General features: G+C 35.7%; 1 protein-coding gene across 2 annotated transcripts in view; it reads right to left on the bottom strand.

The window, feature by feature from the left end:
• LOC113108370 (uncharacterized) overlaps window positions 1-14,501 on the bottom strand; it is a 66,778-nt gene that overhangs the window by 48,284 nt on the left and 3,993 nt on the right. For both annotated transcript variants that reach the window (XM_026271445.1, XM_026271446.1), the window contains exons 3-18: window positions 14,129-14,222; window positions 10,223-10,391; window positions 7,428-7,552; window positions 7,258-7,325; window positions 6,405-6,578; window positions 6,083-6,276; window positions 5,590-5,708; window positions 4,515-4,618; window positions 3,997-4,128; window positions 2,577-2,746; window positions 1,840-1,970; window positions 1,616-1,746; window positions 1,362-1,526; window positions 1,050-1,246; window positions 732-862; window positions 98-212 (exon numbers count right to left, since the gene is read on the bottom strand). In XM_026271445.1, coding sequence (XP_026127230.1) covers window positions 98-212; window positions 732-862; window positions 1,050-1,246; window positions 1,362-1,526; window positions 1,616-1,746; window positions 1,840-1,970; window positions 2,577-2,746; window positions 3,997-4,128; window positions 4,515-4,618; window positions 5,590-5,708; window positions 6,083-6,276; window positions 6,405-6,578; window positions 7,258-7,325; window positions 7,428-7,552; window positions 10,223-10,391; window positions 14,129-14,222 — 2,219 coding nt within the window. The remainder of the gene's footprint in view (window positions 1-97; window positions 213-731; window positions 863-1,049; window positions 1,247-1,361; window positions 1,527-1,615; window positions 1,747-1,839; window positions 1,971-2,576; window positions 2,747-3,996; window positions 4,129-4,514; window positions 4,619-5,589; window positions 5,709-6,082; window positions 6,277-6,404; window positions 6,579-7,257; window positions 7,326-7,427; window positions 7,553-10,222; window positions 10,392-14,128; window positions 14,223-14,501) is intronic.

Here is a 14,501-nt window from a genome sequence, read left to right as displayed (position 1 = left end):
GATACATTTTGAATATCAAGTAAGCACATAGTTGTACATAAGTTGAATATAAAATTACTTTGGTATCAATAAATTATTTGCAGTAAATAGTAACTACCTTAACAGACTGTCTGGTTCTCTTGACACTTCAGAGAACAAAGAATGAATCAGTGGAACAGCTGTTTCCCAGGTAAAGCCGGTCTGACAGGTGAAGGCAGATGGAAGAAGTGTGCCTGCAAAAAAAGTGTGCACAATTCACTGTATATTATTTATAGTATGGCTGAAATAAATAAAAAACTGATCAAGCAATATCATCAGTGATTCTGCTATGAACTAACAGATTGATTGGAGATGATAACACTTTGCTATACATTGTCAAATTTACACATATTTAATATCAATATATTGGCATTACTTTACAATAAGGTTTAACCTGTTCAATTTTTTTAATGCTATAGGTATCATTAACAATTATACTAATATTATATTTAAAACATTAAATGTTATACTGTCATTTTAAGTTCACTATTAGAACATAATTAAATGAATAAAAATAAATTAAATGTATTTATGAAAATAAATGTACAAAAAAAACAATAAAAATGGTCTTAAAAATGATTTTAAAATGTTATAAAAATCTCATTGGTATAAAATTAATAACGATATAAAAACATACAACTGCAAAACATAATCTTATATTAAGAAACAAACTGATCCAATTTATCCAATATTCATCATTTTTTTACACTTACAGTTTGGTGATGCAGTGGCATTGGGTTGGTAGGTCAAAATCCAATAAGCCATATGGAAATATGGTTCCATGGAGGGCCACAGATAGCTGTTCTCAAGCAGAGAACCCATGTTCTCAAATGTACCGGTAGCCCTGTTTCACCCAAAAATTTAAATGCAAATAAATATATAAAATGCATTTAATAAGTGATAAAGGTACTTAGCTAGGCAGTGCTCTGTTTCTACAGGGACTGCTTTAGTGTGGTTCAGCATTTGATACAATTATAAACAAGTAACATCCTAGTCGCATAGTAGTTATTGACAATTACTTGGTTTCTGACCTGGTCAAAAGAATCTGGGACAATCCGACTGAAATGTTCCCCGCAAAATAGTTCTCATTAACCACAGTTTGCAAGCTCTGGAGGGCAGTGACATACTGCAGGTAGGTTTTGTACAGGCTGTGCCACTCTGCCATAAGTATTGAGGGTGTGACATTGTACATTTCAGTTCCATGCACAGCACCAACCATCTGCTGGACCTATGAAAACACATTTAGTTTAGTCAGTAATATAATGGTTAATTTCCATTTTTTTGTCCAATAAAAACAAAGTTAGAAAATGTTCTGGCCATCACTTCTAAATACATCTCCTTACCTTCTCAGTTACTGGCGAAAGTGATTTTAACAGCATTTCCTCAAGACGTGTGTCATTTCCATCACAAACTAGAGTGCCCCACAACTCAAGGTCTATAGAGCTGTATGTTGACATCCAAGCCCAGGGAGCAGAAATGTTTTTGCAGCTAGTGTGACCCTCTAGAACCTGTTTGAAAATATTAGAGGACACCCAATATGACAAACAAAGACTAATGAAAACTACAAGAAACACACACTTAGACTTTTTTGACCTACATTAGCCACGGTTTCCACAATAGAGTCCATGGCATGGTCAGCCCAGGCCTTAGCAAAGGTTTCATTCTGCATTAGAGAAAGGAAGACCTCCTGGACATACTTGGCATCCCTCAGGACCATGTCAATGAATGCTGTGAAAAACATAATGATAATTTAGTCAATCAGTGCGTCAAGCATTTGAAGTTATTTGCATTGCATAATTCTCTACACATGTTGATACATACGTATCTGTACTTCCATTGCCGCTCTCGCCACCTGCATGGATGAATGGCCAGCCATCATGAAAGTCTGAATGTATTCCCAGCCAGGCATGCCTTGTAGAAAATCAAATGCTGTATTGCTTAATCCGAAGACTCTGTATGGGGAAAAAAGTGAATAGGTTGGACATTCGGTTCAAGACCTTTAAAAACAGACTTGTTTTCCTCATTCAGGTGTCAAAATTAAAAAAGAGATGTACAAGAACCTGTTTCTGTTTGTTATATAAAATCCATATTCATAAAAAAAAGTAGTGGACTAATACTAATACTTATTCCCTTGTTAAACCAGCAGTTACAAGCAGTTGCACAATGTCAATGTAGGTAAAAACATCTGTACAGAAAGCATCTGTATAGTTTGACTGCAAACGTTAAAGTAAAAAAAAATTAAACTTCCTCCAAGAAGCAAACTGGTATTCAAGCACAAATTCATCTGTCACATAGCATAAACAAACTAGAATTTGCAGATGCCACGCCACCACAGATAGGGTGTGTGACATGCACTCTTTCTCAAAAACTAGCAACAAAAACTATGAGAGGTAAGAGAAAATACAACCCATAAAATACAATAAATATGGGTCAACCCCTTGATGTGAAATACTGATTCAAAAGGATAACTGTATTTGTTACAGAAAAACAGATCAGTTTAACATTTACTGCTATCTAATTCCATCTAAACACATGCAAAGTAGTCAGGGTTGACATACAATTGTTCCCCCAGGCTCTGCGGCTGAGCATCACTGCTGCGCTGGGACCTAGTGCGTTTGAGAACAGCATCCAGGCTCGATGGAGAGACTAAGCCCAGCAAGCTACTGAACACCTCCTGAGAGAAGGCCAAGTCTGCTGAGGCAGAGGTCTGGCTCCATTTCAACAGTACCTGTAGGGATGAGGCATGAAGATGATATTAGTACAGATGTATTTAGTAACAGCATGCATAATTTAAATGATAGCCCTTCAAACAGAGATTTTTGGGACCACACTTCAAACGAAGGGGTATAAATGATCACGCAACATGGCTGCTACAGCGAACAAAGAGACACACAAATTTAAGCTTTTTTGGCATAAATAAATATTTTAATGAAACGTAATAATTTGTTTTATGTTACATTCAATTGTGAGTTCATATTAATGGTCAAGTTACTCAAAGAAATGTTATGATAATTAAAGATAATGATAATTAAAGGCTCATTAGAGCACACAAGTATATGTGTGTATTGTAAGAGCTGGACGACAAATGATGACGTGTGATGGCATAGTAGTGGTGTCCCAATCCTTAGGGGAAGGGGTATAAAATAGAATTGGGATTGGGGCTAAGTGTAATTTTTTCAAAATGGTGATTTAGACATAATCTGAAAGGTGAATAAATCACTTTCCAGTGATGTATGTTTTGGTAGGATCTGAAGATTTTTGGCCGAGATACTACTACTAAAATCCAAATACTGAGAAAATTATTTTATGAATTAAAATGAATTCTTAGCAACGCATATTACTACTCAAAAATTACGTTTTGATACATTAACAGTAGGAAATTTACAAAATATCTTCATGGAATATGGTATTTACTTAATATCCTAATGATTTTTGGCAACAAAAAAATCGATCATCTTGACCTGTACAATGTTTTTTTGGCTATTGCTAAAAATATACCCCAGCGAATTCAGACTGGTTTTGTCCTCCAGTGTCACATTTAAATGTAATTTTAATTGTCACCGTGACAGTCCTACTAATTAATCTGCATGGTATTTGTCATATGCTGCATAACTTTTGAATTTAAAATCATGGTGATTGGATATTGTTGTGGAGTTCCCTCTGTGGTGAGGGGAATATCTAATTGGTGTTCCCTGAGGACTGCTGCATATACATGCTTTTTATGCAATCAGTCTCAGGGCTGTAAGCGTGTTGTTTTGTGTTTAGACTGAGCTGGTTTCCTGGGTAACAAGTGCAACTGATGTTTGTGTGTTTTCCCACAAGATAGCAGGTAGGGAAGAGGAACTGCAAATGAGTGTTTTTCAGCCTCTCCACTACAACACAGGTTAGTAAAGTCCAAGGAAAAAGTGTCATTTAATAAGGCTTATTTCTTAAAATAGAAAAACCGTATTAGTAAATATCTATATTTAATAAATGTACCTGTTCAACAACTTTCCACGTATTTATCGCTTCAAATATCTTGCCCACTTCCCAACTCCAACAATAGGATCCGGTGATGTTTTGGTCACACAAAAAGGTACGAAAGTCTGCCTCGTTGAACAGCACTTGAATCTGAGAAGAACAAAATATGTGTGAATTATTATAAAAACAGTTATCTCCTAACTCCTAATCTTTAAACAATATAAAACAGTTGAGCTGGTTCTCCCAAAACCTAGCCTATGTATGCAACATTAGAGCATTATATGTCAATCTCCGTGTGTAAAAATGTTGCAATATATCTTTTGTAAATAGTATTTTTTTTTGTGCATCATTGCTAATCAAGCTCTCATTTTGTCAATGAATGCCATTTTGTAAGTTAACACAAGTTAAAGTGTGAAAAAGTGTTTCAAAGGAATTTATTTTCGCAATGTCTATGGAGCCTTTGGCTTTGCACATAGTTGGATAAACACTCCTTTTCTGAACAAAGAACCAGTGCTAAGCAACCATGAAAAGCCTACCTTATCAAGAGGAATCTGGATTTGGTTGATAAGGTCTCTTATGTCGGAGCTAAGTAGAGGAATGTTGCTTGGGGTAACAACATCACTCAGTTTGACATACACACCTGTTTAAAACAAGAAAGATGTTACTGCACTTTTGACCAACATATGAGAGCTCTTGAGGCAGACAGCATTCTAAAACACTTGAAAGATGCATGTGAATCTACATTTTGGGGAACATGCTCAGAATACCTGAGTGTAAGTTAATTCTAAAGTGTGTCATATCTGTGTCAGTAGCATGAGAAATGCTGTTTCTGGAACACTTCCCCTGCTTCCCAATAGTGCTTATATGATAAAATACCCTTAGCTTTCTTTTATGAGAACAGACTGTAATAGTCATGTGATGATAATTTTTCACTTTGCCAAGTAGACTGCTTACCTTTGTTAAAACAGGGTGTGGTACACATAGAACACGTATTCCAGACTGGTTTTGACAATAGACTCATTGGTCTCTAAATCCCCTTATAATCAACATCTCCCCTAAGGTAGTAAGCAACCTGGCAGCGAGCAACCTGAGGTAACCTTACATGTTCTGTATAACAACCTTGCCTGTTTATCCTTCTCTAAAGAAAACATATTAAAAACTCTCATACACTAAATTCAACATGTCCATATGACAAACTAAAATGAACCCCCTTTTTTGATACTTTAAAGGTGATTTTTCTGTCCTTTTTTAAACATGGCAGTAACTGTATGCTTTTATTCAAATGGGTGTAGATTCTTCTGTATTCTTCAAACCAGTTCTGGAATAAATACAGGTTTGGAACAACATGAGGGTCATCAGATAACCTGTTGCCCTGGCTGAAACTTTCCAAGCCCATAATTTCTTTAAAATGAGACATGTGCATCCCTAAGCAGCCTGTGAGTGCCAGTACAATATATATATATGTGTGTGTGTGTGTGTGCGTGTGAAACTACTTTCAGCTTGAATTAATAGGCATTGTCTTGTAATAAAGGAAATGGCAGTGCTTTAAATAGGTTGCTACAAATGCCATGCAGCTCACAAAAGATGTCTAGCTTGTCGTCTTCAACATACCTCTCCCTTTCCAAGCACTCATGTAGTTGAGAAAACCAATGCCTTTTGTGATGACTGGGTTTGTGGCAGCAGTAGAGATGTTGGTCTGAGGGAAATTCCTCTGGATAAATGTCAAGGCACTGAATGCAAAATAAGAGAGGTTGAGATTCTTTGAAACCAGTCAACAAACACAAACATGCAAGTCACACATAATTAGAATGTGTAGTGTTGTGGATAAACACTAAATTTAAGCTGGGCAACCACATACTAATATAGGTATAGAATTCCCAGAACCAAAAAATATACAACATACTTATTTTTGGATTATTTGATGGATAGAAAGAGAACAGCATATATTAAAAATAAAAATCATTTGTAGCACTATAAATGTCTTTACTTTACACTTTTGATCAGTTTAATGCATCCTATCTGAATAAAAGCATTAATTAAAAAAAAAAGTATGATCCCAAACATTTGAATTGTACATGCGAGCAATTGTGAGATAAACACTGACTTTTTAAGATCTTCCAATTCCTCTGCTCCAGCGTTTAATATCTCTTCATCTGACGGCTTTAGGAAGAGATCAGGCAAGCCAAGTAGGAAGTCCCACACTGACGTCTCCTGTTGAAGCATATCTAAGACCACCACAGTCCCTCCAATTGATCCCAATACTTCTGTCGGGTTATTGAGCAGCATTTCAGTCAGCACCTGGCGACCCACACAAGTAAACAGATGAACATCAAAGTGATGTCTAATGGTTCATTGAATGACTCTTTTATTGAGCATATGTGGGCATCATGTGACTAGACTGAAGTGGAGGAGGTCTGACACCCCACCTGGTTCAGGGTGACCAAGGATGCTTCCAGAACAGTGTCGTTGGAGCTACAGAAGTTTATTAAGCCTTGTGTAAAGAGATGCTGGGTACTGCCTGATGTGTTGATGGCAGTCATGGAGAAGCTGCATAAGGATTTTTTCAAGACGCTCACAGATTCCCAAACGGACTCCATTGTCTACAAAAAAGACAAGGAAAATCAGTGATGTAAGCAACTGGACTTTGAAGAATGCTGATATTTTAAAGAATGTTGGTAACCAAACTGGAAGTTTCCGGAAGCCATTGAATTACTTAGTAGAAAACAAATACTGTGGAAGTCAATGGCTACCAGTAAATGTTTGGTTTCAACATTCTTTAGAATATCTTCTTTTGTGTTCAACAGGAGATAAAAAATCCATACAGGTTTGGAACAACATACAGGTGAGTAAAAATAAACAACAAATTAATTTTAAGTGAACTATTTAATTATCCACATTGCATGATAAAGTATACAGTGAAATGGTAGTACTTTAATTCAATGTGTCCTTGTTACATTTACCTAATATTATAATAACAATGCATAATTACATGCAAGTAACCCCAAGACAAACCTAATTCTCACCTTAACCATATAGTAAGTACATGTAGTTTATTAATATTACTCACTACTGAAATGTACAATTACACGGTCAAAAGGACACTAAATTGAAGCATAACCATTGAAATCATAATGGACGTTTTAATGGACCAGTACACAAAATACACATTGATTACTATTAATATTACAACAACAACAATAACAATTTCTGCGTATATATTATGTATATATGTATATAAAAAAATATATTTTTTTTAAACTGAAAAGATTCATCACTGACCTGATCAACAACAGTGTTGTTAAACGTTGGCATGACTGTCACATTGGGTATGTTTTGAAAGCTGGAATCTTAAAAAAAAAAAAAAAAAACACAGTTAAAAACACGGACACATTATCAGTTATTTAGCACCAAGTAGTTCTGCATTAAAATACAGACAAAAATGTACATACTGAGCATCCTATCCCACAGCCCTAGGAGCTCTGGATTTGATGTATCCCTTTTAAGGATTGAGTGAATCAGTCCTCCCTTCTGTAGATGGGCCAGTGGAGGTAGGTCATGGAATAGTGCTGATAGACTGAAATATAAAGAGAAGCATGGGTATATAATACAGTACAAGAACAATAATTAAATCACATTAAACTATAACTAAACTTTTGCACAGTTATGGCCAAAAATATCGGCAGCCTTGGTAAATTTAAGGCGGTTGTGAAAATTAATCTGTGTTGTTAATCCTGTTGATCTTTTATAAAAAAAAATAACGTGTCTTATATCCTTCTAATGCACGGTAAGGAGTTTAAGCGGCCAAAGACTCTCCAAGGACCATAGCTGGAGAACTGCAGAAAATAGTTGAGTCTCTGGATCAGGAAACCTTAAAAAAAAAATTGTCAAACGGCACCTACATGACCACATCATGTGTTTGGGGGGGGGGGGGGGGGGGGGTTCAAGAAAGAAATGTCCTTGCTCATCCAAAAACAAGCATATTCAGTTATCAGACATGACTGGAACTTCAAACAAGACTGGCTTCCATGGTCAGATGAAACTAAAAAAAATTGTTTTTTAGCAGCAAACAATCAATATGGGTTTGGTGAAAACATGAGTAAAAAGTACCCCATGTGTACAATGAAATATACTGCAGTATTTTTGATGTTGTGCGCCTATATTTCTGCTGGAGGTCCTGGACATCTTGTTTAGATACATGGCATCATGGTTTCTATCAAATACCAACAGATAAAAAATCAGTAAGTGACTGACTCTGTTAGAAATCTTATAATGGGTCATGTTTGGATCTTCCAACCATACAATAATCCAAACACAAACCTTAAAAACAATGCAAGAATAGCTATTCCAGACCTCTGACCTGAACCCTATAGACAAGGAGTGTGGAGAACTGAAGAGAAGAAGCACCAACATGGAAATGGGAATCTAAAGGGTCTGGAGTGATTCTGGATGAAGGAATGGTCTCTGATCTCTTGTCAGGTGTTCTCTAACCTCATCAGGCATTATGGGAGAACATTTAGAGCCGTTAAACTGGCAAATGGTTTCAAAAAGTATTGAATAAAAGGGTGCTGTTAATTGTGGCCAGTGTGTATTAGTGAAAAAAATATATATATTATGGTGATACTTTCCCCCATTTTAAATTCTCATTATGCAATGAAATGTTAGATTTTTGTGAATTTTTTAAAATAAAAGATCAAAAGGATTAATGCAGATACATTTTCACAGCCTTTTTTTGATCATATTTACCAAGGGTGCCGATATTTTTGGCCATGACTGTATATGTTTATAACATATTTAACAAGTTTATAACATAGACATGTATTGTTATGTAAATGCTGACGTCTTTGCATAAGCCTACACAAAAAAGAAACACGATAGACAAATTATTTAAAAGCACACGTCACAGTGAAAGATAAAGCATTATTTAACGTTAACTAGGTAAAGGATTACACAAACAAGTCCTGTGAATTTAAACCCTCCTACACATTATGAGCTGGTAGCGAGTTTGTTCAGAGCGCACAAAGAAATTGAATTAATAAAAGAAAGTAGAAAAGAAGGAATGCTGTGATGGGAGTCTCTGCCACCCCCTTATTTTGATATATACGTATTTTTTTTTAAAAACTCAAAATCTTTTGTGGTGTATATTAAAGCAAAATAGTGTCTTAAAGCCTCTTCTATATTTTTTCAAACTTTCTTCAACTTAATTAACAAACTTTTAATCTAATATTTACTCTTTTACAGTTATAGACTTTTATCTATATTATTTTGTTTTACTTTATTTTATAGAGCAATTCCACTGAAAATTTTAAGCAATAATCGTTAATTCTTAAATATAAATACTCTTTTTTTTTTTTTTTTTTACTTTGTTCATTTACATCTTAGATGTCTCAAATGAATGTTCTTATCTGAAAGAAAGTGGACTGAATGTACTGAATGGTTTTGACATTTTCTTTCTCCCTTTGTGTTTCACAAGAAAGAAACTGCCTTACAAATTTTGAGCGATGATGGATAGATCATAACAGAGATCAATTGAAAGAACATTATCTTAATTATCTACTTTCAAACAATGTTAGATATGGAACTATACCACAGTGCTTTAGAAACTTGTACTTATAATCATGCACTTCACAATCAAAAATATACTTTTTAAGAAGTTGCACTTTTTAAGTAGTTATAATTACAGTGTGTCTTTTTGTTTTAAAGGAAAATAGCATTTCCATTTCACCCAACATTCTTCAGCAACAATGACCCAGCAAAGGTTTTGACTACAGAAGGTTTTATTGTTGACTCAACCTGGAGATGACACACAGCAATAAAAGAACCGTTGAACAAACAGGTTTAGTCAACATTTCTCTATACAGCAGCCAAAAGCTGATCAACAAATCAAATAAGAGAGTTCTTAGCTTTATGAATACTGACTAAGGCAAAGGGGACAGCGATGTCACAGGACGTGCAGTGTTTTGCCATGAGGTCTATTATCATCTCATTGTGACGCATCAACCTACGGGTGTGTGCATTGTCATTTTGAACTGAGACATCTTTATCAGACATCTACAGAGCATGGCTTTAGGGCGCTGGCTCATAAATGTATCACCATTAAAGTTCACATCTGAAGTTCATCATAATACTGAAATCAAAATTAAAAAAAAGTCCACACCTCAGGTTTTCTGAGAATCTGGTTCAACGTGAAACAACTGAAAGGTTAAGATAATATTTCTGGAAATGTGTTATTTTGCACGTGCATTACCTGTGAGATTCAGCATCCCTGCGGTGGCGACGAGCTGTGTTCCAGTACGATTTGGACTGTCCTTCTGTTAGGTAGGATTTGCTGGTGCATATACTGTCGGTGCTACACATGAGTGTCTGCAGGAAAGGAAAGAACCCAGCGCTCGGAAGATTTCTAGGTGCCACATAGCCTGAAAGAAACACCATAGAGTTGAACTTTTGTTGCTGAGAGGGATAGGGTTAAAAAAAAAATTTAAATGGGAAAATTATTTAGAATGTAAGATGCGCATGAATTTGAGACTTGGGGAAATGTATCATTTCACCACATGCTCTTCAGTGAATGAGAATCTAAACAGGTGATAAAAACATCACAATAATCCCCAAGTAATACACACGACTCCAGTCCATCAGTTAACATTTTGTGAAGTTAAATGTAGAGTTTTTGTGCAAACAGATCCATCGAATCATTTTTACTTCAAGCTGTCACTCACTTCTGGCCAAAATATGCAACTATAATCCTTAATATTGCTTCATACAGTGCTTGATCTTTGAACTTTTCTTTCCTGATTCAAACAAAATGACTTTTCCACTGTAGACAGCAATATTATAGATAAACCATTTTACCTGGAAGCAAGGGAAAGAAGGCAAGTTTATTTATATAGCACATTTCGTACACAATGCTAATTCAAAGTGCTTAACATAAAATAAAGTAAAATAGTCATGAAGAAATAATAAAACAAAAATGAAAACAAGCAATTTGAAAACTTTGGAAATGAAAAATGGACTTATTTAAAATGAATTTGAAACAGTTAAAAATAGAAAAATGATTTTAATTTTAGTTGTAGATTTAAATGTGACTAGTGTTTTAGCACATCTGATCTCTTCTGGATGCTGATTCCAGTAACTAAAGGAGGACTCCCCTTGTTTTGTGTGAACCCTTGGTATTTCTAACTGACTCGATCCTAATGATCTGGAGATCTGTTAGGTTTATATTCAGTGAGCATATCTGCAATATATTTCGGTCCTACTGTAGGTCAATGAGTGATTTATTCACGAGTAAAAGCACTTTAAAATCAATCCTAAATGTAACTGGAAACCAGTGTAAGGACCTGAGGACTGGTGTGATATGCTCAGATTTTCTGGTTCTAGTCAGAATCCTGGCAGCAGTTTTCTGGATGAGCTGCAGCTGTCTAATGGTCTTTTTGGGAAGGCCGGTGAGGAGCCCATTACAATAGTCCACCCTGCTGGTGATAAAGGCATGAACAAGTTTCTCCAAGTCTTGACTGGAAACAAAACATCTAATATATAACATTTATAGGCAGGAGTTGTGTGGATTTCTTGTAGTATATGATGATGTTCTTATCAGCTGTCTGGACTCTCATTCTGACGGCACCCATTCACTGCAGAGGATCTATTGGTGAGCAAGTGATGTAATGCTAAATTTATCCAAATCTGTTCAATTGGTGAAATGAACTCATCTACTTTTATGATGGCCTGAGCATGGATTATTGACCACAGTTATTGTGTTGACATGTTCTACTGAAATGGGACATCAGACAGAACATATCCAAATTATGATTTGCCTTTGCTTTTCAATACAATGTATATACCCATGTGAGCAATATGAGTTATCTCTACTTTGCTATGTTTTCTAGGGAAAAAAGACTCCACATTTACATGCATATGCATTTGCTAAAAGTTTATTTAGTCAACTTGTATATGTAGATATCTAATTGCAGACTATGGTCTCTTGGCAAACCTGAGCAGACTTTGTGGCACTGTTTGTTCTCCACGAAAGGAAGTATTAATACTGTAGATACTTTTTCTCAAGAGAAAAATCTTAGAATCAGACCAGAAAAATATCTGTTTGTTCTCCACTTAATCACATTGCTTTTTGGAGAAAAAAAAAACTATAAAGATCTCAATCATGTTTTCTCAACTTGGGTTGGTTTCCTCTCCCCGGAGTTTGATTTTCCTGTCTGGTTTTATGGTATAGGACTTTCATAGAAACAAACACAAAAGGAGTCCAAAGAAACATTAGTATAGACTGAGAGTGACCACTTAAAAGGTTTCATACTGTACAATTATTGACCTTATGCAATGTTTGTCCAGCAAACAATGTCTGAATAACCCAAAACCATAGAGAAAGATATCAAATAAACATGACATAATCGAATCCTACCTAGGGTGTGATAAGTACGCAGTACAAATGATTTGAACACAGCTACTACATATTAAGACAAAGTTCTGAGAACGCTCCTTGTTAGCTGGGAAGCTTTAGCACTTGTTTTTTCACATTATCAAATGAGTTTTGAGTTTCTATGGATGGAGATACAATTAGACTAACAGTGAGTCTGCCTGTACAGAATAGTACAAGGCATAAGGGAGCTAGACCAGGCTTAACAACCCAATCCTCAAGAGAAAAATATGAAATAACAGAAAACTCCCAAAGGTCCTCCAGCTTAAGGGGGTCATATGATGCTTTTTTAAAGATCATTATTTTGTGTATTTGGTGTAACAGAATATGTTGACATGCTTTAATGTAAAAAAAAAAACACATTATTTTTCAAATACTGTACATTATTGTCTCTCTCAAATGCGTCATTTTCAAGTCCCTACTTCTGACAAGCGCAATCTGCTCTTATTGGCCGGCTGACCCAGTGCATTGTTATTGGCTGAAAACCATAAGCACTCATCTGAAATGTAATGCTCAATTCCATAATTGCAAGATTCTTCTTTCAAAATAAATGTAAAGACAGTTAATAATGTCAATAGTATTACCATCAGTTCAAGCCCAAAGGGGAACAGAGTTACGTGACCGACGGTGATGAAGCTCATATGTGTTTACAGTACATAAGCCACGGACAGTTAACAGCTGACTCCATTGTCTCTCTCTCTCTCTCTTTCTCTCTCTCTTTCTCTCTCTCTTTCTCTCTCTCTCTCACACACACACACACACACACACACAGGACGTGCAAAACTCTGTATTTGAACATTCAGCAGCAAATACTTAAACTGATAACAAAACATACTTACAGTAGCTGATTCAGAAGCGCCAAATTGTCGTGAACATTTCGGTGGCATTACACCAATATTTCCACGTAGTAATATAGATATGTGGGGGGCATGTTTGAATGAGCCGTTTTAGAGGGGTGTTGCAATTTCTTAACTTTGATAAAGAATATCTCTTTTATTTTGAGACTTCAGTCTTTGCGGCTTCAGGGATCTTATCTAAGCACAATCAGCTTGTAACACTCCAAATAGAAAAGAAAACTTGAAATTGCATCATATGACCCATTTAAAAAGAAAGATTACATAAATGCACAGAATACATCTTTAAACCAGTTAATCCCAAATCATATTTAAAGAAACCTGGAGGCATACTAATAATTAAACATTTAACACGAATAATGGAGATTGGGAGATTAGCAGTTGGCCATCCATTATGTACTGTAGAAATAAAACACTAGTCTAGAACATTCCCAAGTACGACATGGTGGTTAACATCAAATGTTCTCAAGAGATGACATCAGCCTACTTAAGATTAATAAAGCAAGGAAAATGAAGTAAAATACATATAAGCTACATATTTCCATTAAGCTATGAATCAAACCAGCTTTGTAACTATTCTTTGCAGACAAGTGCGATGACAGTCCTTATGGGATAACCTGAGAATAAGTGTTTTGCTCAAGGGCATAATTGTAATAATGCAGGATTGTGAACTCATTAACTCCACAGCTTCTGACTCAGACCTTCTCAGGACTGAACCCGCAACTCTTTTGTCAGAAGCACAGAACCCTAAACATGACCTTACACCATCTCTAACCAACTGAGAATGCCTTCAGTCACTGTCACGCCACTGAGATCACAACAAACTTAGACAGATGGCTTCCTTTTGCAGTCTAAATAAAGGATGATGTGTACGTACATGTGTCTTTGAGTTTTGGTGGAAACTGTGAACGGGTGACCGCCAAGATAATGAATATCACAAGTGGCCAGACAAGGAGAGCCACCGACCAGGTCTGAAAAAATCAACAAACAAATATGCAGTCAGATTTTACTGTTGGCTATATTGTTCATGGTTATTAATCTCAGAATAAAATAAAATCAAAACCAATAACTGGACTATTAAGGATTACTACTATGCTTACATATATAGCTCACCTTTTTTAGATATTACTGTCTGTACTTATGTACAATCATCTAAACATATCATAGGATATGCATACTGTATGTATAGAATAACTTAAAATGAGAGTAACTGAATAAGGTTTTAAGGACACAGAGAATATTAAAGGGAT

This window comes from Carassius auratus, chromosome 9 (genome assembly GCF_003368295.1).
Source record: "Carassius auratus strain Wakin chromosome 9, ASM336829v1, whole genome shotgun sequence".
Classification (NCBI taxonomy): Eukaryota; Metazoa; Chordata; class Actinopteri; order Cypriniformes; family Cyprinidae; genus Carassius; species Carassius auratus.
Note: the sequence above shows the minus strand (reverse complement) of the source record. Positions and strands in the feature narration are given on the sequence as shown.